This window comes from Microtus ochrogaster, unplaced genomic scaffold (assembly GCF_000317375.1).
Source record: "Microtus ochrogaster isolate Prairie Vole_2 unplaced genomic scaffold, MicOch1.0 UNK68, whole genome shotgun sequence".
Taxonomy (NCBI): domain Eukaryota; kingdom Metazoa; phylum Chordata; class Mammalia; order Rodentia; family Cricetidae; genus Microtus; species Microtus ochrogaster.
This window is the reverse complement of record NW_004949166.1, coordinates 250,987-276,991: the sequence shown is the minus strand read 5'-3', so window position 1 is coordinate 276,991 and position 26,005 is coordinate 250,987. Positions and strand designations below refer to the sequence as shown.

Below are 26,005 nucleotides of genomic sequence, written 5' to 3'. Positions count from 1 at the left end.
ACTGGTGGTGTTCCTAGTCGTGGTGTTCCCACTGGCAGTGTCCCCAGTTGTGGCATTCCCATGTTCCCACTGGTGGTGTTCCCATGTTCCCACTGGTGGTACACCAGAGTCCAGTGTTGCTGCACCTGCGCATTTGACCAACAGTGATCTTGACAGTATAAGACCTAGAAGGACATCTTTCCTAGAAGCAGAAAAGCTGGGTCCAAGGGCTTTCAGCCTTTGCTGACAGGCTAGCTGCACCCTTTCCCTAATGCTCTGTTGCCTGCTTCTCCCTCATCCCCATAACATGGGCATTGTCTGCTTTTTTGTGAGACACAGAGTGGATTGGCTGTCTTCCCGTTCCCACATGTGACTGCAGTTGCTGCTGTCTAAAGCCCCCCTCCCTCAGACTGAGGATGAGTTCATACTGATTCATGATGACTTCCACTGGATTACCAAACTGTGATTTGCCTTTTGTCTTTTATTATTATTATTTTAAAAATTAGGGACTGGGGAGATTGCTCATCAGTTGAAGAACTGGCTGGTCTTCCAGTGAACCTGTGTTTGGTTGCCAGTACCCACATGGCAGCTCACACCTGTCTATAACTCCAGTTCTAGGGCTTCTGACACCCTCACACAGATGTACATGCACACAAAATAATAATAAATTCTAAAAATATTTATTTTATGTCTATGAGTGTTTTGTCTGCATATATATATGTATAGCATATACATGCCTAGTACCCATGAAAGTTAGAATAGGGCATCAGATCCCCTAGAACTGGAGTTATAGTTATAGCTACCCTTTTAAGAAAAAGGGCCTGCCCCCACCCCAGCTTGGTCTTTGGTTTGCTTTGGTTTTTAGCCACCTCTGAGTGGGTGGTTTTTTTTATGTCTTGGGCTTGGTTGCCCTTGTCTGTGGAGCTGGGCTGCTGTGGTGCTCGCTGGCTTACCTGTGGCCCCTGCTGCCTGTCTGTAAGCAGTGCTGCTGCTGGGCATTGCCACTAAGCCTGTTTCACTCCCTCTCTGTTTTCCTGCACCCTGACCTCTCCTATCTTCCCATGATGCTCTTTGTGCTGGACCCAACATGAACAGCACTGGAGCTGCAGTAGCCCTGGACGCTGGCCCTACTCTCCATCTCTAGTCTGGTCTGAGGCTCTTTCCTGGGCTCTCTCTAAAGGTCATAATTCTCTGAGTTCTGGTCGGCCCCGTCTCTGGTAAGCCGACCCAATGCTGTGCATGTAGTGCAGCCCAGCAAGAAAGCACCCTCCAAGCCCAACCCCGCTAGTCCAGAAGTGGGACCTCTCCCCTGCGGCTGTGTGCTGGGCCAGGGGGAGGGGGGTGGAGCTGGCTCAGCTGAAAAGATATGGCCCTCAGATAGTTTAGTCAGGAACAAAACGGCAGTATTTATTTTCTCCAGAAAAAAAACATTTAGGGTTTTTTTTAAAGCTCCTTCGTGTAGATGGAATCTAGGTATGTTATTGTTTAAGAAAAAAGTGTTTGTGGTGCATCAGTCACCCGTTTAGTTCTGAGCATGATTTATGTGAGGAAATGGTTTTTTTTTTAAAAAAAAAAATTAAGCTGGAGATATATCCCTGTACGATGCTTCTGTGAAAATGCGGCTTTGTCCAGGCTGTTAATGCAAGTTGTAACAGTGCGGCAGGGGAGGCAGTGTTTACATGTTACATTCCTCCGCGCAGTCAAAATAAGCCTGGAGGGTCTACAGTAGCATTTCTGTATTTTATCAGCTTGGGCTGGGGCAGAGGGGGAGGCCCTGCTCACACTTGGAGGGGCTGTTTCTGCTAGATTTATTTGCCTTATAAATATTCCCTGTGTTTATTTTAACTCCCCTTTAAAATGGAGCTGAAATTAATATGGATCCCAGGGCTGTCCCTATGGCCCCAGGGTGCCTCCCGGAGCCGGGTGACACTTTGACATGGCTCATCCAGGAGGCCAGGTCAGCAACCAAAGGGTACATGGCACCTCTGGGCCTGGGCCTGCAGTGGGCACTGTCTGCTGGCTGGCATTTGTTGAGGAAGGACCCCAGAACCATGGTAGGATCAGCAGGATCTCAGAGCTTTCCTTCCTCTGTCTACCTGGGCACAGGCAGCAGCCAGGACTCATTTTCTAGTGTATGTGGGGTGTGATGACAAACGCCTGCTAGTCACCCATTAGGTGGGTTGAGCTCAGCGTGGTAACTATAGCTGTCCGGGCTTCCAGGATTACCTCCCACTGCCTTTGCTCCTGGGCATCAACGGAGGAACCTCTTTCCTCCTTGGATGACATCTGAGTCTCAGAGAGCCCAGGGCTGGCCAGATAGCAGAGATGAGGCACTTATGTCTGAGCCCTGTCCATAGAAGACATGGTTAAGTGACACCCTTTACCCAGCAGCTGGATGCTGGCCAGGCGAGGTCACACCTGTCAGCTGTAGTAGATGGAGCACCTGGCTAGAACCCAGGGTCTTAGCAACTTCATAGAAAGAACCCCTGAGCTTGCAAATGTTGTCTTAGACTCCTTGTCCTGTCTTAGAGGGGCTGAAACTGGGCAGTATGAGGCCCAGGGTAAGACAGCATGTTGGCACCTGCTACCACCCAACTACCAGTGTATGTTGGGCCTGGTTGCCTTTTACGTTGCTCTTTGCCAAAATCTAGGACAAGCTGGAGAAGGGATGAGGTAGGGAGGGAGACCAGAGTGCAGGGCTCCTTTGGGAAAAGTAGGGAGTGAGATAGTGGCCACTGAGGGCAGGCATCCGCTGCCAGTGAGTTAGGTGGCTGATGCCCTGTGGAAAAACTGTCCCACTGACACAGCAAGGCCCTGACAGTAAAGGATGTAGGTGAGAAAAGTGAGCTTGCTCCTTAACCCTGCTTTAGGGATGTGGGAGTTGGCACTGGGATTCACTTACAGATCATAGGTAGCTTGAACCGGGTGTGTAGGGACAAGGGAGTGGCAAGAGCTGGCCCTGCCTCTAACCCTGCAGCTCAGACTGTCTCCCTGTACCCTCATATCTCCAGAAAACCTCTGTGCATCACAGATTCTCAGGCCTAACCCCCCCCCCCCAGCTGACCTGGCCCAGCATTTCTGACCTCTCTTTTCTGGATATCCAAACCACGAAGCAGGGTCCTCCCACAGGCACTCTCTTCCACATCCCCTTGCCCCCAGCAGGCTGACCAGTGGGTGCTGTTGCTAGACTCACTGTTTCTAGTTCCTGAGCTGGCACACCCAGGATGGTGAGGAGGCCGCAGTGGGTGAGCAGCTGGCTCCACAGCTTCTCCCACACTGGGCCTGAGCTCCAGGAGCTGTGTCCAGGTAACAATTACAACCTGCTTGTTCCTGCTCTCCCTTCACACTGTGTCTCGTCCCCAAAAGGATTACAGAGCTGGGGGGGCAATCTCTCCCTCTGCTATTAGTCCATTCAAACCGTCCTAGCTACACACTAACCGCACTAGCCCTGGAAATGGTGGTGACTGAGGCCAGCCCATGACAATCTACTCCCATGTACCCGTGCCAACCTGAGGTTCTCTCTCTGGGCACTGTGGAGCTGAGAGTGTTTTGTGTTATGAGATAGGGTCTCTAGTGCAGGCTAGTCTGGAGCCTGCTGTGCAACTGAAGCCAGTCTCAGTGTCATGACAACCCCACCTCCCTTTGCTGAGTGCTGTGACTACAAGCGTGGGGCAGCATACTGGACAAGAGAATTTTTAGACTGGCTGATTTAATGCCGCCATCCGAGTTGGTCTGACCCTCACTAAATTGGGAAGCTGCCCAAGGTACTATGACCATTTTTCTCCCGTTCTAAGCGCAGGAGTTAGAAAGGTACATTTTATCTTAGAAGAGCCACTTAGTTAGAGCCATGGCTGCACAATATTCTCATTTTCTTCCCAGCTTCTGACTCTGTTTCATGTGGTGCTCTGGTGAGGCAGCAGGGAGAGTGGCTGTCAGCTTGGGGCTTGATTCTCAGCTTTTCTGCTTGTTTGCCTGTGTGGGGCCAGGACCTTGGGTAGCTCCCACTACTCAGGGCTTGGTCCAGGGGTAGACCCTAGAGGTTTGGGTGGTACTGGCAGGTCCAGGCAAATCTGGAGCCAGCTCCACTAGGATGGAGGATTTGTGGTGTCTCCTCTCTGGAGCTGCTTTCCTGGAGAGTCTGTGGCTCTAGAGTGTTGACTGGCACTTCCTGGACTGGCAGTACTACCAAGGAACCAGGTGCTCCTGTGAGACTGTCACTTGTGTGGGTGTGCCTCCTGGAGAGAGGATTAGGGTCCTGCCGGCTGAGAGGCAGACTGAGCACCCTGTAAGCCTAGCTTCACAGGTCTGTGTTAATGCCCTTGTTTCTGCTTCCTCCTCCCTTTCAGTTCTGACAAGCAAGCCACCCTGTGATTAAACTAATCTCATGCATCCATGGAGAATGTTGGCACATTAAAAGGCACACACACACACACACACACACACACACACACACACACACACACGGAGGGGGGGAGGGAATTAGGTTCAAGGCTACCAAGGTATAAGATGGTGACTTCTGGTTGAGCAGACAAAGATCTGACCCCAGGGTCTTTAAATACAGTGTTAACTCTTGAGCTTCCAAACCTTCCTCCAGCCTGCCAGCACCAGCACCAGCAGTGCCATCCCTTGCAGTTGGCTGCAGCTGCACTGGTCACTGCTCCTAGCAGCTGGTCCTGGGTGAGTGTGGCCAGTAGAAGTCAATCTAGAGCTTCCACCTCTGGAACTGACTCAGGATCTGGAAGCTTCATTTGTCTCTGCTTTTGTTCCAGTCTCCTCCCCTTTCTGTTCTCAAGGGTCCACCCCGGCTTCAAACTCCCTTTGTGGCTCAAGTTGATCTTCCTACCTCCACTTTCAAAGTGCTGGGATTACAGGCAGGCATGGCCATTCCTAGAAAGAACCTCAGTCCTCTGATTTCTTTTGTTCATCTTTGAAAGAATAAATGTTCCCATTAATTGGTCAGTTAGAGGAAGAGGTGGAGTGAAAACCAACGCTACTGTCACCAGGACTCATAAAACAAGTGGCCCAAGGTCACTGTCCATTCAAGCAAGATGTGAGCTTTTGTGGAGATTTCGTGTGTGTGCACTCAAAGCTCCCCCACCCCCAGGAATGTGCCTGCCTGTGGGTGTCTGCCTTCCCTTGTGTGCTTTGGAGTTGGCAATTTGGAGGTGGTGGCCTGAGGGCTGGGGGCACCTGGGAGATGGCTCTCCACCTTCTGTGGTGGGGCCACCTCAGGAGGTCCACAGTGCTTGTGGGCTCTGCTAGAGCAGATGGCGATCCCTGGCTGCCCGCCCACCCATCTCCCACACCCAGCCTGCTTTGTGGGAGGCGGGGAGGCACACGTGGACTGCAGAAACAGAAGAATCAGATTCTGGAAACTGTTTGCTTCATACTCAGCAATGTGGTAGGAGGGCCTAGAAATGGGGGTTGGGGTTCCAGCTGTCCTGGGGAGAGTCTGAAGGGAGCTTGAGATAAGTAGAGAGGCCCAGTCACCAACAGAAGGACTGTACTGGTGCTGCCCCTCTAGGCTGGGTCTCCACAGCTTGTTGGAAGGTGGGGGCTGGGTCCAGCATGCTCTTCAAGGAGCTGAGAACAAAGTTACTGCTTGTTAGACGCTCAGACCTTCACCTTCCATCCTACAGGTGAGGCAGGGTGATTGAAGCAGCTTAATTCCGTTTGCTTCTTAAGTAACTCAGACTTTCATATCTTAAATGGCTCAGACCTCTCACTATATACATCAAATCCAAAAAGTGTTAGGTTTTATATTTTGGAAAATGTCTCTACCGGAAACACGTTGCACCTGTGTGGGCATTTGCAGGCAGACAGATGTACACTTGCATCCTGTGTATGTTTCTTTAGCATGGCCAGTTCATTGGGGGACCGGAAAAGTGCCTCTGTTCTGCTGTCCTGCTTGGTATCTCAAGATCCCCTGTCCATGTTCATCACATGCTGAGTGGGCTTGTATGACCAGCTGGGGCTTCCTTGTACTCAGCCAGTCAGCATAGTTCTGTCCCCAGCTCCTGTGCAGAAGCAGCATGCCAGATGCTTCCCGCAGGGCACCTGCACAAGTATTCTGAGGGATCCGCCGCTTTTTGAAATAGAATTATATCATTAGTACTTGCCAGGATTAGTACTGACATCAGGCTTATCCATCCTTACATCACCTGCTCTTGTTCAAAGACTGAAGGGGTGATCTGACGAGCCCACCCACATGCAGCCGCCCTGGCTGGGAATCCTTGTTTCCTCAGCCTTTTTGCATGAGTGTGCACACGTGTGCCTGTGTGTTTTGCATGGGTGTGCATGTGAGAGGACATGGACAGGTGTGTGTGACCGCTTGTCTATACTAGTATGTTCACAGTGTGTATGGGCGTGCAAAGGACTTTCATGTTTGTTTGTCCCTATATGTGCATGTATGTGGAGTGTGGACCTGGCCACAAGAGAAGATTAAAATGACTGTTTTCAGTGAGTTACAGTGTCTTGTTCTGACTCTGTGGTGTGGGGGGGGGGGCGGGAGAGAGGGAGACAGAGGGGAGAGAGAGAGGGGGGAATGCCGGGGGTGGGCCTTGGGCCCATATGTAGTAGGACTGGACAGACACAGATCTGGGCCCTTCTCATGGGGAGCTGCTTCCTATAAGCCTCTTTCCCCATTCTGGCCCTCTTAATGTCCTACCAGGTCATTCCTGCTTCCATCCTGGCTCAAGAGGCAAGACTCATCTGTGGGCAGAAGGAAAGCCTTGTGCTTCTGAGGGCCATCTCTCAACATGTCCACCAGTGCCTGGTGCTGCCTATGCTTTTCACAGGCCAGGTGTCATTTGTCACTGACCGTGCAGCCTTCACCACCAGGCAATTTGCTGGTTCAATAGCACTGTTTGCTGTGTTGTATTTCATAGCTGTAGCTTTTAGGAAGCGGGTTCTATACCTTGACATCACCTGTTTGAACAGTCAGCCTCAACTGTCATTGCTTATGAGTAACTAGCAAGAAGGCTACAGGGCCCGTCTTCATCCCAGCCTTGCAACAACAGCGTGTAGCCTTGCTAGGACTCACTTTGTGCTCTTTGCTGTTTTTCTCCACAGGTTGGTGGTCGGAGCCAGTTGTATCCTTTGCAGAAGTGCAGATGGCCATCCTTAGGAATGATGCTCTGCCCCTTTACTATTCTCCCTCCCAGGAGATACTTTGTTTTCTCGCATGGGGACTCAACTGAACCTGTTAGGGTTGGGGGTCTGGGCCCAGGGAACTGTTTGGGGCTGACCTTTGAAGGCTACTGCTTCCTGAACCTCACACTAAGCTTGCTGAGACAGCTGGAGAAGGCTGCAAGGCGGTCGCAGTGGCTGTGATGAGCATCTCCCTTGAGAGCAGCCCTGCTGACCTCATCCCTGCACGAGAAGCAGTCAGACCAGGAAGGGTCAAGAGGGGAACCCTAAGGGACTCAGGGTCAGGACAGGATCTAGAAGGAAGATGAAAGCCCCAGGGCTGAGCCCAGGAGCACAGGCCACGAGCAGTGCTCTGCAACTCTGCTCCAAGGTTCTTCTCCCCTGAAGGTTGAGACTAAACACCAGAGCCGGATGGAAGCCATGTGGAGGCATAAACTTGTTTGACCTGTGGGTGCTGTTGGGAGAGCTTGCAGCTGGGACTGGCAGCTCTATGTACTTGAGACCCGGGGCCCTGGGGATCTCCGAAGCTTTCAGCAGAGTCTCCTCCAGTGCTGAGCAGGAACGGGGCCTGGGCAGTGGGAGCAGGGTCCAGGCTCTGTTGCCCCTCTGCTCCCTAACTCACAATCAGTTAGTGTTCCTTAGCTTGCTGCTAAAGACGTAGCCCTAGAGTGTGCCGGCTTCCTCACAGGCATTGGACTGGATACCACGGTCATGATGCGCAGCATCCCCCTTCGCGGCTTTGACCAGGTAGTGCCCAGGAGCCCCTGCTCTCATCTGGCCTCAGCTTCTCCCATGAAGCCACATTCTTTTTTTTTTTGGCTACCTTACACTGCCCCAGCAGCTGCAGGTGTGTCCTAGGGGAGAGGCCTGAATCTTCAGAAATGGTTCTCAAAAACCAGGTGGCCTAGTACGAACCTGTACTCCTGCCACTTGAGAGGCTGAGGCAGGAGAATCATCTGAATCCAAGAGTGGAGGCCAGCCTAGGCAGTATTTCAAGTCCTATCCCCCAAAACAAGTCACCCATTAAAATCTAAGTTTGAGTTTGTCATTGAGATGCCAAATAGTCTATGTCCTGTACTGTAGTAGGAGGCCACTTGTTTGTTCCTGGCTGCTCAGTCTCCCTAAATAACCACTCAGAAACTGTACTAATTAAACCACTGCTTGGCCAATCACTATATCATATTCCTAGCAAGCTCTTACATATTAAATTAACCCATTTCTATTATTTTATATTTTACCACAAGGCTCGTGGCCTACCAGCAAAGTTCCAGCTGGCAGCTCGCATCTTTCCCCTCTGGTGGCTACATGGTGTCTCTTGACTCTGCCTTCTTTCTCCCAGCATCCAGTTTAGTTTTCCCTGCCTAGCTCTATTCTACCCAATCACAGGCCGAGGCAGTTTCTTTACTCACTAACCAATAAAAGCAACACACATACAGAAGGACTTCCCACACCACTCTACCAAAGATTATCCAGTCCTTGATCATGCTAAACTCTGATGAGAGAAGCCTGGCAAAGACAGCTGAGTATGTAATACACTGGGTCCATGGTCTCATGACCCCTGCTTCCATCACCCTACCCTACAAACACCTTTCCATCCCCTGCAGCTGTGTGTGACTTCATCCTAAAGCTGTGCCACTACAGCCGAGGGTATGCATACCAAGCCCCTCTACAGGGAACAACATCTGGGGAGCCTAAGGATTTCCTGCTGCCGGGGGACATGTTAGCAGCAGACAGGCTGCAGATATATAAGAAAGGGGCCTGCAGGGAAGAGGGCTGGAGTCTCAGGCCAGGTGGCAGTAGCCGCACTGGGCACTGAGCAGGCCCTTAGTTCCCCTTAGAGACTTGCACGTCTGAGTTCGCCAGGCATCTGGTGGCATGTAGAGTATTAAGCAGCTAATGGTCAGTTCCTTTGTTTGTGACAAATTGAGATTTGATCCCTGATGTAAAGGGCTCCTCATACATGTGATCCAGCATGAACCCCCTCACTCAGGCAGATAGCACAGGTTTTAAATGGTGGCTGTTTATGACCTCCAGGCAGCTGTGTCTAGTCTCTGCTGTTGGCCTGGCTTAACTGCAGAGCTGTATATGGACTGGCCAGGCCACAGTGAGGCCTGGTGACACATGGGGCCCTGTGGGCTAGGAGCTGATTGTAACACCTTCACCACCCCCAATCCGGGCCTACATTGCTGTTCTTGCATTTCCTGGGATTCGGAATCTTCTGTCAGCTCCCCCAGCTTCCTGATGGCAGTGAGGGGACGTTGGTGACTCCCAGTGGAGACTGGGTGGGGAGTGGTAGGCCAGCTACTTGAACTGGGACTGAGAGAGGAGGCTGAAACTAAATATGCCCTGACCAGTCTCAGGTCCGGGAAGTGGGAGCCAGGAGGTACTTGGCCTCCAGAATCGTAGAACAATGGGACCCAGGGGTGGGGGTAATGAGTATCCCATCTTCTCTGGGCAGAGCCCTGTTTTGGCCCTGCCGGGCATTTGAGAGCAAGGTGTAAGGCTAGGGTGCTCTCAGTACCTGCTGCCAATAGTGACCTGGTCCTCATGGTATCTTCCTTGTGCTTTGCAGCAAATGTCATCTTTGGTCACAGAGCACATGGAATCTCATGGTACCCGATTCCTGAAAGGCTGCATCCCCTCTGTCATCAAAAAACTCCCAACTGGCCAACTGCAGGTCATCTGGAAGGACCACGCCTCTGGCAAGGAGGACACAGGGACCTTTGATACTGTCCTGTGGGCCATAGGTAAGGATGCGGCAAGCCACACATACACTCTGTAGCTCAGGGGAACCAGCAGAACCATATTCCCTTGGAAGAGGCGTCTTCACCTTCCTGTCCTCCCTCCTGGGTGCTCCACTCTGCTCACTCCTAAGCAAGTTGGCCACTGCCTGGTACACCTTGCAGGCCACTGTGGAAGCTGTGGACACAGTACCTACACCTGGCTGTCCCAGACACACTATGCCTCTCTTTCTTTCCCCATTGCCATGTGCTGTTCTGGAAATCAAACCAAAGAAGAGGGTTGGTGGTGTCACCAGGCATAATCCTTCAGGATAGGTGTGTGAGGCCTTCCACAACCCTTCATGGATTGTTTCTAAGGCTTCAGCATAAACCCTAGAGATTTCCTAGAGGGCTTAAATTTTGATAGATCTATCTTGAATGAATTCTATGTTTTCTTCATAGCATTATAATTTCAAGCTGGTTTTTTGTTTGCTCACTTTGAGGCAGTGTCTCATATAGCCCAGGTTAACCTCAAGCTCCATTGTAGCCAAGGATGAGCTAGAATTCAGCTTCCTGTCCCTGTGACCCAAGTACTGGGATTGTAGGCTTGCACTATCATGCTGGATTTACGCCAGTTGTTTTTCTCATAAAAATGATACATAGAGAGCTGCAGAGCTAGGGAGGCAGAAGCAGGTGGATCCTTAGGACTTGCTGGATAGGCAGCCTAGCCTGTTCCATGAACTCCAGCCATGCCTCAATGAAACAAGGAGGACAGCCCCTGAGGAAAGACACCTGAGGTTACCATCTGGCCTTCACACATATGCACACATATGCGTGCATACCGGCATACACATGTGTTTTCACAGCAACACACAGTGACATATTTTTAGGTTTTAAAAGTGGCAGTCATACGTATAACATGAAGTGTTCTATTTTATTTGGTACCCGGCTCTGAGGCAGCAAGAGCATTCACACTACTGTGCAGCTACCACCACATCTGTTTGCAGAGCACTGTCCCGCTCCAAAGCCCCTGGTTTACTGCATGTCAGCTTCCTCCTGCTCTGGCACCTACCACTCCACTTTCTATCTTAGTTTGATGACTCCAGGAACTCATAAATGGACTCTTACAGCATTGACCTTTTTGTTTCTGGCCTGAATCACTTATCATAATGTCCTCAAGGTTTATCCATGTGCTAGCATGTGTCATAATTTCCTTCCTCTTTAAGGCTGAACAATTTTGTTTATCCATCTGTCTGTTGATGGACATGCAGGCTGCTTTCACCTTTTGGTTATTGTCAGTACTATTGCAGTGAACACAAATGTCCACAAGCTAGCTGTGTTGATACAGGCCAGAGGATGTGGTTCATTAACAGAGGCTTGCCTAGCATGTCCCAGGCCTGGGTTCCATCCCAGCAGGTGTGCTTTGACTGTCACTATGTAGCCTTCCTCTTGTCCTTCTGCTTGCCATGGATGGTAGGTCCAGCTTTTCATGGGGATGAAGGCCTAGCAGGCGAGGCTGTACATACTTAGCTGTTGCTGACTTTGCTAGATAGATGCCAGGGGAATGCCTACAGGGTCAGGGTCTATGTGGTAAGGGTTGAGGAGGCTCAGCCAGCGGCCAATGGCAAGAATAGAGATCCAAGATGCTGTTCCTATCACAGGCATGCTGGGTGAGCAGCATACTGGCCATGGTGAATGGGGTTCTTAATAGAGCACCATGGGTCCTTATTGGTGAGGTAACATATGCACACCACATCCCCATGTGAACAGCCTGCCCACCTCAGTGCGAATACTTTCTAGTTTGGGTTTCTAGTTTTCCTGACTTTCGTATGAATTTACACATTGACATAGGGGAAATGTGGATCAACAGAAACTTACGTTAGAGCTTTGTCCCAGATTATCTGGGTCTCTGGAGTCTATCTAAAGTGAGCTAGGACTCAGAAACCAGATCACCCTGGAAACTTCTTTTTGCTCCATCTCAATAAGACAGGTGGTCTCCAGGTGTGCTAGAATGGACTTCCTAAGGAACAGGGCTGCATTGCATAGCAATGTTTCTGGAAATAAACTTTCTCCTGAGTTGTTCAGAGGAGATGGACTGGTTCAGATTACACAGAAGAGGATGCGAATGTGGACCTGAGTGCCCCAGCGCAAATACAGTATCACCCTAGTCAAAGCTGACAAAGAGTATGCTCTTGGTCACATTGTAAAAATCAACTTTTAAATAAATTCATTGTGAACAGTACAAAAGATTAGGTGATGGGCCGGGTGGTGGTGGTGCACGCCTTTAATCCCAGCACTCAGGAAGCAGAGGCAGGAGGATCTCTGTGAGTTTAAGGCCAGCCTGGTCTTCAGAGCTATTACAGGATAGCCGGGGTTGTTATACAGAGAAACCCTGTGTCAAAAAACAAAAACAAAACAACAGCAACAACAACAAAAACATAACAAAACGAAAAAAGATGAGGTGACATCTTAGACCCCAAAGTGTCTGGTTTATCTTAAACTTGTAATTGGCGAGGAGACAGCTTTTTCTTGCCTCCCCCCTCCCCTGTCTCTTTTCCTCACCTTGGGCACATGGAACTCTGTCTTACCTTTGTTTGCTGTTTCGCTTGTTTGATTTGTTTTTTGTGATAGGGCCTCCTACATAGGACAGACTGATTAGAACTCACAGTGTGGCCCACACTAGCCTCACACTTGCAGTCCTGGGCCACCACAGTGCATCACATGCCCAGCCCTTGTCTTGTCACTCGACCATGTGGCCAGGTGCTGTAGGATCTGTGCCTTTGCAAAGTCTGGTTCCCCTGGTTCCAGGGGGTCTTCATCAGGCAGAGCCTCTGTCCCTCCCTTGCTGGGAGTCTGTTCTACTTTTTTCTATTTTCAAAAAGAGTATCCCCCAGACACGCTTTGGGAGTGATTGATGCTGGGGGTGGAAGCTTTTCGAAGTCCTTGGCCTCTGACCCTGCTTCCCCAGGGCTGTGGCAGTGGCGGCAGCGGTTTCTGGCACGCCTTCTGGGTGGTGGGGCTGGCGCTCGGGCATGTGCTGACTTCACCACCCCCATCTGAGCCAGGTTTTGTAAACATTCAGCAGCCACTTCCCACTTGAACAACTGGGACTGTTTTCTGAAGTTTGCACTGATAAGCCTTTAACAAAGCATTATTTCTGCTTGCTATAAGATGATGCACTCTGAGAGGTTAAAATAAAACGCACAGCTGCATAGCTGGTACCTCAGACATCCCTGTGGATCATGCTTTGCATCTCAACAAGCTGGACTTTGAGGGACATTTAAGAAAAGGGATGGACGCTCTTCTGGGCCCCCATGACACCTATGGCCAGGAGAGGCCCCGCACCCTATACCTGAGGGGGCCAGTGTTCTGTAGGCAGTGAGATTGTGAGACTGCAGCCATGGCAAAGTGGGGCTGCCCTCTGGAAGCCAGGAGGGGCAGTCAGCCTTTTCCTCCACACAGCCTTGATCTCCAGTGGTGGATTAAACATATTAGCAGTTAAAGCAGTTAATTGCTGTGCAGGGGCCCCTCATTGTTTGTCTCTGAATCACCCGCCCACACCAGGTGTCTCAGATAATAGACTGGGAACCTCAGCGAGGAGGATTTCCTGTCTGCAGATGTGCCGATTATGGCGCTGAGTGAAGACAGTCAGCCTGCAGTCCAGGCAGGCGGGATCTGCTCTGCCTAGCCAGGAGTTAACCAGTTGTGGCCTGAATCGGTGCTGTCATGGGAGCTGGCCCAGGCCAGCCCCCACAGATGCCTTCTCTGAGGCCTTCTCTGAGGCTTGAGCTGAAACTTGGTTTTAAGGAAGGTATGTGGAGCCTCTGGAGAGCAGCCTTGGGAAACTGAGCGGAGACTGACCTTTGCCCTTGGCTGCCAGAACACAGCCAGGCAGTTCTCTGCTCCTGCCCAGGAAAGACAAGGCTGTGGCACATTCATTCCTGGGTCACAGGACTCCTTACCAGCATGTGGAACAGGGGCTTTGCTGCGCCTACATAGTCTGTATTAAGAGCTGGGGACGACAGTGCCTGAGGAACCTACCTAGAGAGGAAGAGTGGCAGGTGAGGCCTGGGGAGGAACTCGCCTGGTTTTCACCCTGACCACTAAGCCATTTCTTCCTGCTCAGGCTTCATCTTAGACAACCTAGTATCTTGTCTTCATTGTCATCATCTGCGTGAGTCAAATCTAGGTCTGGGCCTCTGCAACGCTGTGAGAGTAGACAGTCAGCCCTGGCTGGTAGGCTTGGGGCTAGACTTCCCAGCTTCTGTCTGACTCCATGTGGAGGTCATCCACCCAGCATGGGCACCTGACCCACGTCCAGGGAGGCAGGGCACAGGGAAGCTGTGTGGGAACACCCAATCTTGGGACCCAACCTCAGCCCAGGATGCGCTATGTAGTCTGGCTCTCCATTCCCACCCAGGACTACCTGTTTGTGTATGCAAATGACATGCCCATATGACCGGCACTGTCACGCTAGCCCTTCCCAGTACTGAGTGCCATGCAGCAGGGACAGGGGTAGGAGAATAAACAGAATCGAGCTCCACACGGGTGGACACTTAGCACTAGGAGCGTCCTGAGCTCAACAAATGAGAAGTCCAGCTTTGGGCTGCCTGAAGGTTTTGAGAGGTGGCTTGGTCCCCGGCACTGGGTGCTGAGCTAAGACTCTGAAAAGGAGCAGAGCGTGGACACACTAGCCAAGGGTCTCCCTACTGTGTGTCTTGCAGGTGACATAGTGTTCCTGGGGCCCTCAGCTGTAGGTGGGCCCAAGCTATGAGTCAGGGCCATAATAAAAAAAAAAGAGAGAGAGAGAGAGAGAAGGCTGTGGAGAGGAAAGGGAAGAGATTTGGGTTTAGCAGGAAACAGATGTACCATGCTGGAGGTCTTGGGTTCAATCCTCAGAACTAAGTAAATGATTTAACAATGAAGGGAACTGGCCTGGTGGCTCTCACCTGTAAACCCTACACTCCGAGGAAGAGGGATTGCCATGATTCCAAGGGGAACATGGGCTATATAGGGAGTTTGTAGCCTGCCTGAGCTACAGAATAAGACTCTACCCCCCAATTCCTCACTCCAAAAAAGACTAAAAGGCTAGGGATGTAACTCAGTTGGTAGAGTGTTTGCCTGTCAATCACATAGCCCTTGATTGAGTTAGCCTCACAGAAACTGGGCATAAACAATTTCATACCTGTAATCCCAGCACTGGAAGGCAGACAGGAGGATCAATTCAAGATCATCCTCAGCGCACAGTGAGTTGGAGACTAGCATGGTTTACGTGAAACCCTGACTACAAAAAGAACCCATGAACATAGATAATAAGTTGAAGAGCGATTTAAAAACAAAACAGCCTAAATGGAACAGGCAAGCAATAGGCCAGGCTCAGGACATTTGAGTATCACTGGGGGCTTCATGGGACAGTTGCCTAGGCTCTCCACACAGGCCTTTGTGGACCTCAGACTATCTCAAGGCCACAGCATGCATTTCTCTGTCCAACTCTGTGCCACCTGGTGTGGCTATAGCAGTTTGGATCACAGCCCCTCATCCACCCTCCCTGTTCCTGCTGGCACTTAAATCTCACCTCATTTCACGGATTGCCCTTCCCTGGTGGGAACATGTGCTGTAGGCAGGCATGAAATTGGAGGGCATGCTCGTTTAACTAGCGTGGATCATAGAGGCGCAGGGTGCTGCTTGTGGCCTTCCACCTACATAGCCCTGTATCCAGCAGAGTAGGTGGTAATGACTGATGGCTGCCTTATCATTCACTTGGCCTACTGCCCTCTCTAACCACTTCTTGGAGAAGGGTCAACTCTCCAGGAGGTTGTGTGTGTTGGGGGCGTGCTGGGGAGGTGGCATGTGTGTTGGGGTATGGTGTGGAGGTGACAGCCAGAGGTCCTCAGCACACATGTTCTGGGCCTATGCCAGAGGAAAGGAAGAGCACATCTGAACATGGTTTGCATGCCTTCATCGTAGGAGAGATGACAGAACACAAGTATCGGGCACATGTGAAGCTTGTGTAAGGCAAGAGAGGCGACAGGCAGAGTCAGGGATCAGCAGTTTGAAAAAGAAATGCTTTAATAAACAGGAGGCAGTAAACAGTTTTACTAGTCTTCAGAGAAGTGCAAATTAACACAACAGGAGAGGTGCTGTACCAAGGCCAGAGTGTTAAAACAAAAACAACAACAACAACAACACAAACAAAACAAAACTACTTGTCACAAGCCAGGAAGCCCTGTCCTCTAGTCCAGCTTCCCTTCCTCTGAGGATCAGCAGACACGTGGCACAGAATGCTCCAGGCCTCCCTCCTGCTGGAGTCTAGGCAGTAGAGCCCCAGGAGCCCCGAATGTCTCTCCGTGCAGGAGCATGTTGCCACCGCTGCACTTGTTCCAGAGCTGAGGCTGTGGGATGACACCACAGAAATTGAACTAACTGGTTCTAGGCGCAGCAGGTTCTGGAGAGGCGCCAAGCACAGTGCACCGGGACAAACGTGGCTGCCCTCCCGCGTAGCCTGAACACTTTTGTGTTTGCTGAGGACATTGCTCGGCATATTGACTCGTACACCTTGCTTCTCACTGTGTGAGTGTGTCACTGACCATGGAGTGCCTAGAGCCACCTGTTTAGGAGGGTGACCCCTGGGCTGCCACCTTGCACCTGTTTTCTACTTTCCCTGGGTTCGAGACCTGAGCTCAGGAGGTCCTACAGCTCTGATGGTGCCAGGGGATCCATCAGACCCAGCTCTGATCCCAAGGGAGAGAGCAGAGCTTGAGGGAGTTGTGAGGCTGTGTCTGAGGTCATGCCCCCCCCCCTTCTCTCTGTGGTCTGTACCCTGGCTGCAGAGTTTGTCTCCGTTTCAGAGAATGATCCCGCAATAGAGGATGTCTGGGGAAAGACAGCCTCTCCGGCCTCTGGGGCCACATCATGGCTGATAACTGCTTTCTAGGCCTCTGAGTAGCCATGGCTGCCTGTCTTGGTCCTTCCCGCCTTCCTCTCCTATCCCTTCCAGAGCAGTAACAAACCACTTGCCACACACTAGCCAAGTTCTTTGCCACACTGTTTTGCTCCTCCCTCCTCTATCCAACCAGCGGGGCATTTGTTCCTTACCCTGCAGACTTGGCTCACATGCTCCTGTACTTCCCAAATGTATATATACAACATGTCCTAGGAAATCTTGGCTTTGCAATAGACCATGACGGGTACTTAGTTCCTCCCCTGCCTTCTCTCCTGGTACTACTTTCAAATGTATGCATTGTGATTCTGAACCAGCCTTCCCGGGAGATTATCCCAGTGCTAAAAAAAACTCCTATGGCATAGTGGCTTCAAGACTATTGTAATGCTGCAGCAATACACATAGAAATAAGCCTGTTTAGAAGCACAGACCTGCTGTGCTGCAGTTGTCTGTAGCACTCAGTGTAGTGAGTGCTGTATGCTGTAGTAGCGTAGCAACAAAAGGCTCTGCGTGTTAGACCACACAGGTCTACCTGGAAGGTAGGCTAGAGCATCTAGGTTTGCGTAAGAATACTTTATCTTCACACAATGTCAAACTACTCAGTGACACATTTATCAGGATGTATCTCTGTCTTCAGCATCTTTTTATTGTATCTTTATTTCCATAAGGACCTTGGTATAGGACTTCCTTGCATCTGCAAGATCAGTAGTTACCATAGTTACCACAAGGAACACAAAGAGATGCTCTTGGCCTCACAGGATCAGGTAGGCATACATGTGGGAGAGATCATGAACACGGTGTGTCCTGAATAGAGCAGGCTGCCAGTTTTTCCCTTGGCCACTCCAGTTCCAGCACAACAGTTACCAGGAGGCAGTGAGTACAGCAAGCTGGACTCAGCAGCTGGAGAAGACCCCCAAGGATTGAGCCATGGGCCCCTAACCTACAGAGCCTTTGCCTCCTCTCATGTGCTCCAGCCCTACCCATAGGACCCAGCTCCTTCCTCTGATGTGGCCTCCTGCTGCCCGAGTCTAGGCTGATCCCCGTGGTGCCCGCCTGCCCACTCCCGGTTCCTGTGGCTGCATAGTGCCAAGAGGCTGGAGCCAGGACCAAGCCAACTGTAGCAGCCAGGCTTAGCTGAGTCTCAGTGTTTTGACTTCCTCATCCACCATAACAGCTGGAGACTTAAAGCTTCATCTGCCAGATGTTTAGGTGGGCGCCACCCACTTCCTGGACATTGCACACTAAAGTCTAGTTTGTCCCAGATACCAAGAACTGTGGGAACTATGCCTTTGATGCCAGATCACCTCTGTCACTGGGGAATTGTCTGGAGCTCCTGAGCAGCATAAGCATCCTGGCTCTGGGGGACATCCACCCACTCAGGGACCACCGTCATCTGGATTCAAGGCAAAGGGGACCTCCCCTGACAGCTGAGCCATGATAAATCTCATATGCTACCCTCCCCGAAGGCCCAGAACTGTATGGAATGTGAGGGGACAGACACACTGACACCAAGAGACAATCCTGTCCCATCCCTGCTCTTGGCTGTGCACCCAAAACTAAAGCTGAGGGTGAGCATGGTGCAGCTCACACTGTCTGAAAGCCCATCACCTCTCTCTCAGCTCTGCGCAGTTTGCTGGACAGCTACAGGGGATGTGCCAAAGGGGGCAAGCTGAGGCCTGTGGTCCGGAGACTACCAGCCTGCATATTCAGCATCATCACTGGCTGCCTGGTGGGGGTCACAGGCCTATTTTGAGAATCTGGGCAGAACGTGAATTTGCTTACTTTCACTGTTGGCTCCAGTCAGCATGCTCCTTACACAGCTGCTGGCTATCTTGGTGAGACACAGGTCCTTGCCTATCCATGTAGATCGTCTGTTGGTGGGAGGTGACTCTCGGAGCCTGTCTGGAGGAGGCATCCAGGGTGGGCAGAGAGGGGCAAGCACTTCACAGGAGTCCCAGGCATCTGGGGAAGTGGAAGAGTGCCCACCCAGTAAAGAACCATGTGAAGAAGTGCCAGCCAGTTAGCTCATATGTGGCCCACATGGACCAGGAGATACTCCACAATTTACACAGATAGGCCAGAGCCACTTCCCTGAGGTCACCCTGACCAGTGATGTCTTCCCCTTGAGATATGCCGCCTTTCTGCACAGCACAACTTGCAGGACTCTGGTCATGCTTGGATGCTTCCTTGTAGCTCAGTGGAGCCTGGGCCCCTGGGTAGGAAGTGTCAGAGAGCCCAGGCTAAAACCAGAGCCACTCAGGGCTCTTTGTGCTTCAAGTCCTTTTTTTGTGGTCAAGAACTTCATGTTTTAGAAGAGAAGAAACCATGACTTTCTAGTATAAATTTGACATTTCAGCCAAGTGTTGGTAGTGCACGCCTTTAATCCCAGCAGTTGGGGAAGCAAAGATCTCTGTGAGTTCAAGGCCAGTCTGGTCTACAGAGCTAGTTTCAGGACAGGCTCCAAAGATACATAGAGAAACACTGTCTTGAAAAACCAAAAACAAGCAAGTGAGTTTGATATTTCAGGGTATTCACAGTCCTTCTTGGATGGCACACGGATATCTTTGTAACTTCCACGTTAAGATAGAATCCACACCGTGGAAACACGAGCTTCTCTGTTTCTTCAGAATCGTTGGCCTGTGCATCTGTGGGTTCCCACAACTCTGGAGTCACCGAGGGTAGATATGTTTTTATTAGTACCGTTAATGAAACCTTGTGCATGTGGGGTAAGTGTTCTGCTGCTGTTTGTCTGTTGCTGTTTTTGAGACAGTTTTCTGTAGCCCAGGATTGCCCCAAACATTCCGCATAGCCAAGGATGTCCTTGACTTCTGGTCCCCTTCCTCCATATCCCCATCCCTGTGCTGGGATTATAAGCATGTGTAAACATTTGATTTATGGTGCTAGAATTGAACCCAGGACTTCATACTTGTTCTATAGGCAGTCTGCCAATTGAGCAAAAATACCCAACCCAAAATATTTTGTTGTAGCACTGTACTGAGCACATACACACTGTATTTTCTTGTTCCCCTAGTGGCAGCATAGCCTCACCTACCAGTGACATTAAGTTAGATCTCAGGAGTCATCTAGAGATGGGCTAAGTGCACAGAGGACAGGGCAGGCTGTGTGTGAACTCTGCTGTGTTCTGTATGAACACGGCATCAGGTTTGGGAAGGGGTCCTGGAAGGGTCCCCTGAGGATGTTGAGAGGGCCGCCATGGTCCTGTCATCTGCTCTCTTATAGTCTTCGTTTTCTTACAGGATCATTTGTTTAAATTTGTTTGTGGTTTTTAGAATTTTTCCTGTGTTAATATCTCTTTTGAGTGTATAAACTTTGTATAAGCATCAAAAAAACTCAGAAAAGCAAAGTGTCAAAGGATGTGTTTAGACAAGTATTTTCACCTCTGTTGCACTGTCGTCTTCTTGTTCTTTTGTTTGTTTTACCTGAGACAGGATCTGCAGTGAGCTCTGGCTGGCCTGGAACCCTTTCTGCAGCCTTGGCTGGCTTGGAGCTTTCAGTGATCCTCCTGTCTCATCTGCCTGAGTACTGTGGTAGCACACGTATGTCACCGCATCTGCTCTCTCTCCTTTCTATAGACACTGCTCTTAATCTTTTCATTGATTTCTTTGGCGTGCGTGTATGCCTGCACATGTATGTGAATGCACCCCGTCTTTACAAGGGGGACACTAACTCTGCACTGGAGACTTTTATATCTGTCCTGTCTTTAAGGCCCCTCAGGTGGCATCAGGAGTTCCTCTTGTCATCGGCATCAGGGCTGCTTGTGCTGAAATTCAAACACATATGTCAAGGGCCTATGACAAGTGTGATGGTTGGTCTCCTGTGAAACTTGTGCCTCATCTTGTCTGGGTCCCTTTTATAGATGGGCACACTGAAATTCACAAGAAAAAAACTGGTCTTTCTGCACAGAAAGACTGGTAAGCAGGCAGCACCTTGGGAAGAAGCTGTCCTGCCAGCTCTCCAGAGAAGAAAGGGGCCAGGGAGTACTTTAAGAAGTCCTTAAAGGGAGCAAGAAGGTTAAGGTGATTAGGACCTGACACTGAGGAGGTGGGAGGCTGTGGCCAGGGAAGGAACTGGTGCCCAGGCTAGCCCCTCGGTCGTCAGTGCCTCACCCACATTGGTAGCCTTTCCATCTTCATTCATGCGGGGCTGTCTCTTGGGTTACCCCCAGAGCCCAAGTTGTCTCAGCATTGGCTGTAGGAGCAACCCTCCTCTGCACTGTTGTACATGAAATACTATGTAGCCTTGTCTCACTAAATCCAGAGCAGTCGCGGCTAGGGAAGCTCATGGTGGTAAGCTTGCCAGACGTGTGTGAGACCCTGGCTTCCATCCAGCACTGCAAAACAGACAAAACAAGACCAACAAACAAAGGAGTGAAGGAGTAGGTGTTGTAGAAAGGTGGGTCTGTGCATGTAGACAAAAGACAAAGGGACAGGTGACCCAGGTTAGTTGGGGCCCATTGGATGTTGGTGACCACTGTAGGCCCTGCCACCTGGGCCTGTGTAGCCCTGCATGCAAGTCAGTCTCCATGTAAAGAGGCTATACCTAGGCAGGGGCCCCAAGCATGGGCTGGAACACAGCTCTGAGGTCTGACTTTACCCCACTCTATTCAGTAAGCCATTAGGTGTCCCTTAGAAGAGGCCCAGGAAGGAGCTGTGTCATGGAGTCAGGCAAACCAGGCCTGGTGTGGGGACGACACAGCAAAGAAAAGACAGACAGATGTCTGTAGCACCATTCCCCTCCAAGAGAGGCCTGGCTTCTCCTGATTCTGAAACCAGAGCCATACTGGTTCAGGGGCAGGGGTGTGGAAGATTCTAGAGTTTGGCCCTCACAAAGTAATTGTCAAGCTACAGTTGTATCAGAAGGGGTCTGATCCTTACCCATGTTGCAGAGCAACACCCGATAGAAACACCATCTTCAGCGGATGGTACCCACAGACTAAAGGGTTCTGCATGGCACGAGGTTTTGTGGGTACCTACAAGGTTAGTAGTTGTCATAATTAGCAAAGGACATTGATAGAATCCCCTCCTTGAGCCGGAGGCTGTTAGAGTCCCCTCAGTTCCTACTCCTTTGCAGTCAGGCTTTTGAGTTTCTAAGTGGCCATTCTGAGAAATTGTTTTTGTTTGTTCATTTGTTTTGTTATTGTTATTTTGTTGTTCATTTTGTCTTTTGGAGACTGTCTTGTGTGGTTGTCTAGACAGCTTTATACTTCTGTACTCAAGACATCTTGCCTCAGCCTTTCAAAGTAGCTGGGATCCTAGGCCAGCCATAGAACCCAGCTCTGAGATGTTTGTCAGATCATTCATTGATTCACTGATCTATATATTGTACAGGAACTCAAACCTGGGCCTGGTATCTACTTGGTCTGCTGCTGAGCTATATTCTCAATCTTGTTCTAGAAACACGTTTTCTCTATGTAGTCCTGGCTGTCCTAGAACTCACTCTGTAGACCAAGCCGGCCTCAAACTCACAGAGATTCACCTGCCTCTGCACCCCCCTCCAGTGCTGTAATCAAAGGCTTGCATCTACATGCCCAATCAGCTCTATTTTTTATTTATTTTATTTATTTATTTTCTATTTTAGACAGAATGGCTGGCCCTGAACATGTTTCCCACCTGCCCAGCCTTTCAAGAGCTGGGATTTCATGTGTGTGCCACTACATCTGGTTGAAATATTTTCAATAAAAGGAACCCACATCAAAATTGCTAACCTAAATCTTTCAACTTTCTCTATTTTTCCTTAAGGGCGAGTTCCAGAAACCAAAAATCTGAATCTTGAGAAGGCTGGTGTGAATATCAACCCTGAGAATCAGAAGATTGTTGTGGATGCCCAGGATGCCACGTCCGTCCCCCACATCTTTGCCATTGGAGATGTTGCTGAGGTATGCTCTACATCTGGCCAACCACTGCCACCAGAAACTCCTATATCTGTGCTCCCCTATTTCAGACGGATCTTGAGGTGAACATTATGGAGGCTCTGTTGTCCACAGGAAAGAGTTCAGGCAGGGCTGTACTCCTCAGTACCTTCTAAGAGGTTACTTCCTGCCTCCTCTCTGCTGGGCCTGGGTGGTCCTTAGGTCTCAGCTCTGCCCCATCATCACCATAGTCTCCTTCAGGTGCCCTATGCTCTCCTTTGTCTTACAGATTGTCCTTTGTCAGACTTGGGTCAGTATGTTACACACAAACCCATTTCCAATACACTCACATTATAAGTAGGTATGATTTTTTTGTTTGGGGGGGGACACTGTTCAACCCTTCCCAGTGTGGTACTGCTCCTGTACATGACTGTCGCATCACTAGTTCCCAAGAGCACTAGGGACACTGCAGGAGCATGCCCTATGGCGGGACCTCGTAGGAGATGTAAGCGGTGAACTGCTCCAGCTGTCGGGATGCTCAGTGTCACTGCTGTAGAGAGACTGTGGGCTGGGAAACTGAAGGTTCTGGTTGGGAGCAGAGCAGGCTAGGCAAGGGCACCTGGATCTATGCCTTCAGGAGTGTGAAGATGAACACCCTACCTTGGCTCCTTTTGGAACTCACTTTGGGAGATGTAGAAAGGAACCCGGGGGAAGCTGGAGTGTTTGTGTCAAGTAAGTCCCAAGCCTGCTACATAGTTCCTGAGTCTTAAGTGTACCAGAGGGGTCCCCTACCACTGTGAAAATGCTCAGATGAACCAAGTGGCCACCGTAGAAGGTACCCTCAGGCCCTGTGACTGAAATTCAGGTATGTGACTCTCCCAGAGGGCCAGACTCCCACTTCTTCCAGGGTCAAGGCTTCGCAGACGGCAGTTCCGAGGAGGACTGCATGAAAAGCTCCATGGGGCTTGCTGTCCAGTCCTTTTCTTCTTGGTCATTTTGCCATCTATATGCACACACACCACACATGCACACGCATGCACACAGACATACACATGCGTACACATGCACACAGACACGTTTGTTTTATATGCCTGGATGTATATCTGTGCACCACATGTGTGCCTGGTGCACATGGAAACCAAAAGAGCCTTCATATCCAGGCATCATATCCAATTCCATATTCTTGGAAATAAAGTTACAAACAGTTGTTAGCTGTCATGTGGGTGCTGAAACCCAGGTCCTCTGGAAGAGCAGCCAGTGCTCTTAACCACTGAGCTCTCCCTCCAGCCCCTCACGATACTATCTAAATGAGGCTCCAGCCACAAACCTGGGTGGTGTGGTTGCTTGACTCTGCCTGTGGTTGGTTTGGAGCTTCTAGTCTCTGGCTGTCGGCTTCAACTTTGTCTTGTGAGCACTGCATCCTGTGACAGCACCTGTGTTCACACAGAAGAGCACCATGTGTGTCTCTGCACCGTAGGGTCCAGTGCTGTGTTGCCACGAGCATGTGGCACACAAAGGCCTTCTTTTAAAAATTCACGGCATGTTTAAAAGATCATTGCAAGCAATGCAGGTAATCCGACTGCAGTCAGGTCAGGCCCGCGGCTACAAAGAGCCCCAGGGTGAAGTAGTGGTGGTGTATAATGTGCTGTGTGGAGCTGTTTCCTGGGCTCGTCAGGCCTGATGGAATGCACAGGCTGGAAGCCGAGTTTATCTCTGTAGATCTTCACTCATTTTCGGAATGCCAAACAGCATCTGCATTTCCTGCTACAGAGGTGATTGGCAGTGAGGGCCTGGGCTGCTGCAAGCAGGAACACCCGAGGCAAGGTGTGCCCCGAGACAGAGGCGTCTCCTGTGGAATGACACTGATTTGGGATTTGTCATGGACCGTGACATGCATGTCAAGCTGTGTGTCAGGAGCACGTGACATGCTTGGGGCCATATGTACTAGACCCTGAGTCATTGGAAACTCAAGGTCTCTTTTGAGCTCTGTCATGAGACCAACACTCTGAGAGCATTGGTGTGCTGAGTTCAGAGAAAAGCCTGTGCAAGTGAGAGTAGTGGGGCTATGCCCGGCAGCTCACTTCCTCTTCTAGAGAAAGTGATGATAACGTGGGCATGCCCATGCAGTGGGATGGAGGGAAGACAGCAGTAATAAGTAAACTCATTGGGGCCCTGAGATTGTCAGTGTGGGAAATTCAGCCGGCATGCTAAAGACGTCCAGATTGTCACAGCTTGTAGCAGTGTCCACACCCTCACAGGTCATGTCTATATCCTTGTTGCTCATGTCTACATCCTCAAAGCTTGGGGCACAGTACTGGGAGTCTTGAACAGGAAGGCAGTGGGTGGTGGTGTAGCATCTGTACAGGCTGCCTGGAACATAGTGCTGTTGTGTTCTTCCCTCAGGGGCGGCCTGAGCTGACACCCACAGCTATCAAGGCAGGAAAACTGCTGGCTCATAGGCTCTTTGGGAAATCCTCAGCCTTAATGGATTACAGCAACGTGAGTTCCTTTAGGACCCATATCCAACCTGGGAAAGGCTTGGCACTGAAGGGTTCATTTGCACCATGTGCCTGCATGTGTGTGGGGTATGTGTGCACACATGTATGTATACTTGGATGCGTATGTACACGTGTATGTACATGGGTATATAGGTACATGTGAGCGTGTGCACATATGAACAGGAGGACACAGTCCTTGGGGGCCATATGAACCAGATCCCTAGTCATTGGGAGTTATGGGCAGGATCTCCTGAGCTCTGTCATGGGACCAGCACATCGATGTGACGGGTTCAGAGAAAAGCCTGTGCCAGTGACGGTATTGGGGCTCTGCCCAGAGAAAGGGGTGTATGTGGTTTGGCTCCTGGTCCAGTCCAGGAACAATGAGTGGCCACCTGCTGTGCTCATGTGTGGCTGGGTCCCTGGCCTCAGATTACTACTCATTGTCACTGAGAGGATACAGTTTCAATTTGGGGGACCTAAGAGGCCTATCTGATTGCAGACCTACTTTCCAGGTTCCCACGACTGTCTTTACGCCACTGGAGTATGGCTGTGTGGGGTTGTCTGAGGAGGAGGCCGTGGCTCTCCATGGCCAGGAGCATGTAGAGGTAGGAGACTACCAACAAGAGGGCCTGGATGGCCGCTCGCCACAGAGCTCCTCCATGAGGTGGAGGTCTGGGAAACAGGGGCTACTTCCTGGGGCTGCTCCTGGCAGAACACAGTATGGAGCCTCCACAGGACAGGAGTGCTGGGCAGCTCCAGAAACAAGGGGAGTCAGAAGCCTCTGGCAGCTTCAGTGTCTACTAGAAGCACTGTTGAGGTTCCTAGCCTCCAGCCCCACCCCTAACTACGC

General features: G+C 50.6%; 1 protein-coding gene across 1 annotated transcript in view; it reads left to right on the top strand.

Annotated features, from left to right (window-relative positions):
- Txnrd2 (thioredoxin reductase 2) overlaps positions 1 to 26,005 on the top strand; it is a 52,283-nt gene that overhangs the window by 19,634 nt on the left and 6,644 nt on the right. The window contains exons 9-14 of the mRNA XM_005369952.3: positions 7,051 to 7,070; positions 7,784 to 7,875; positions 9,701 to 9,875; positions 22,548 to 22,684; positions 25,061 to 25,156; positions 25,668 to 25,760. Coding sequence (XP_005370009.1) covers positions 7,051 to 7,070; positions 7,784 to 7,875; positions 9,701 to 9,875; positions 22,548 to 22,684; positions 25,061 to 25,156; positions 25,668 to 25,760 — 613 coding nt within the window. The remainder of the gene's footprint in view (positions 1 to 7,050; positions 7,071 to 7,783; positions 7,876 to 9,700; positions 9,876 to 22,547; positions 22,685 to 25,060; positions 25,157 to 25,667; positions 25,761 to 26,005) is intronic.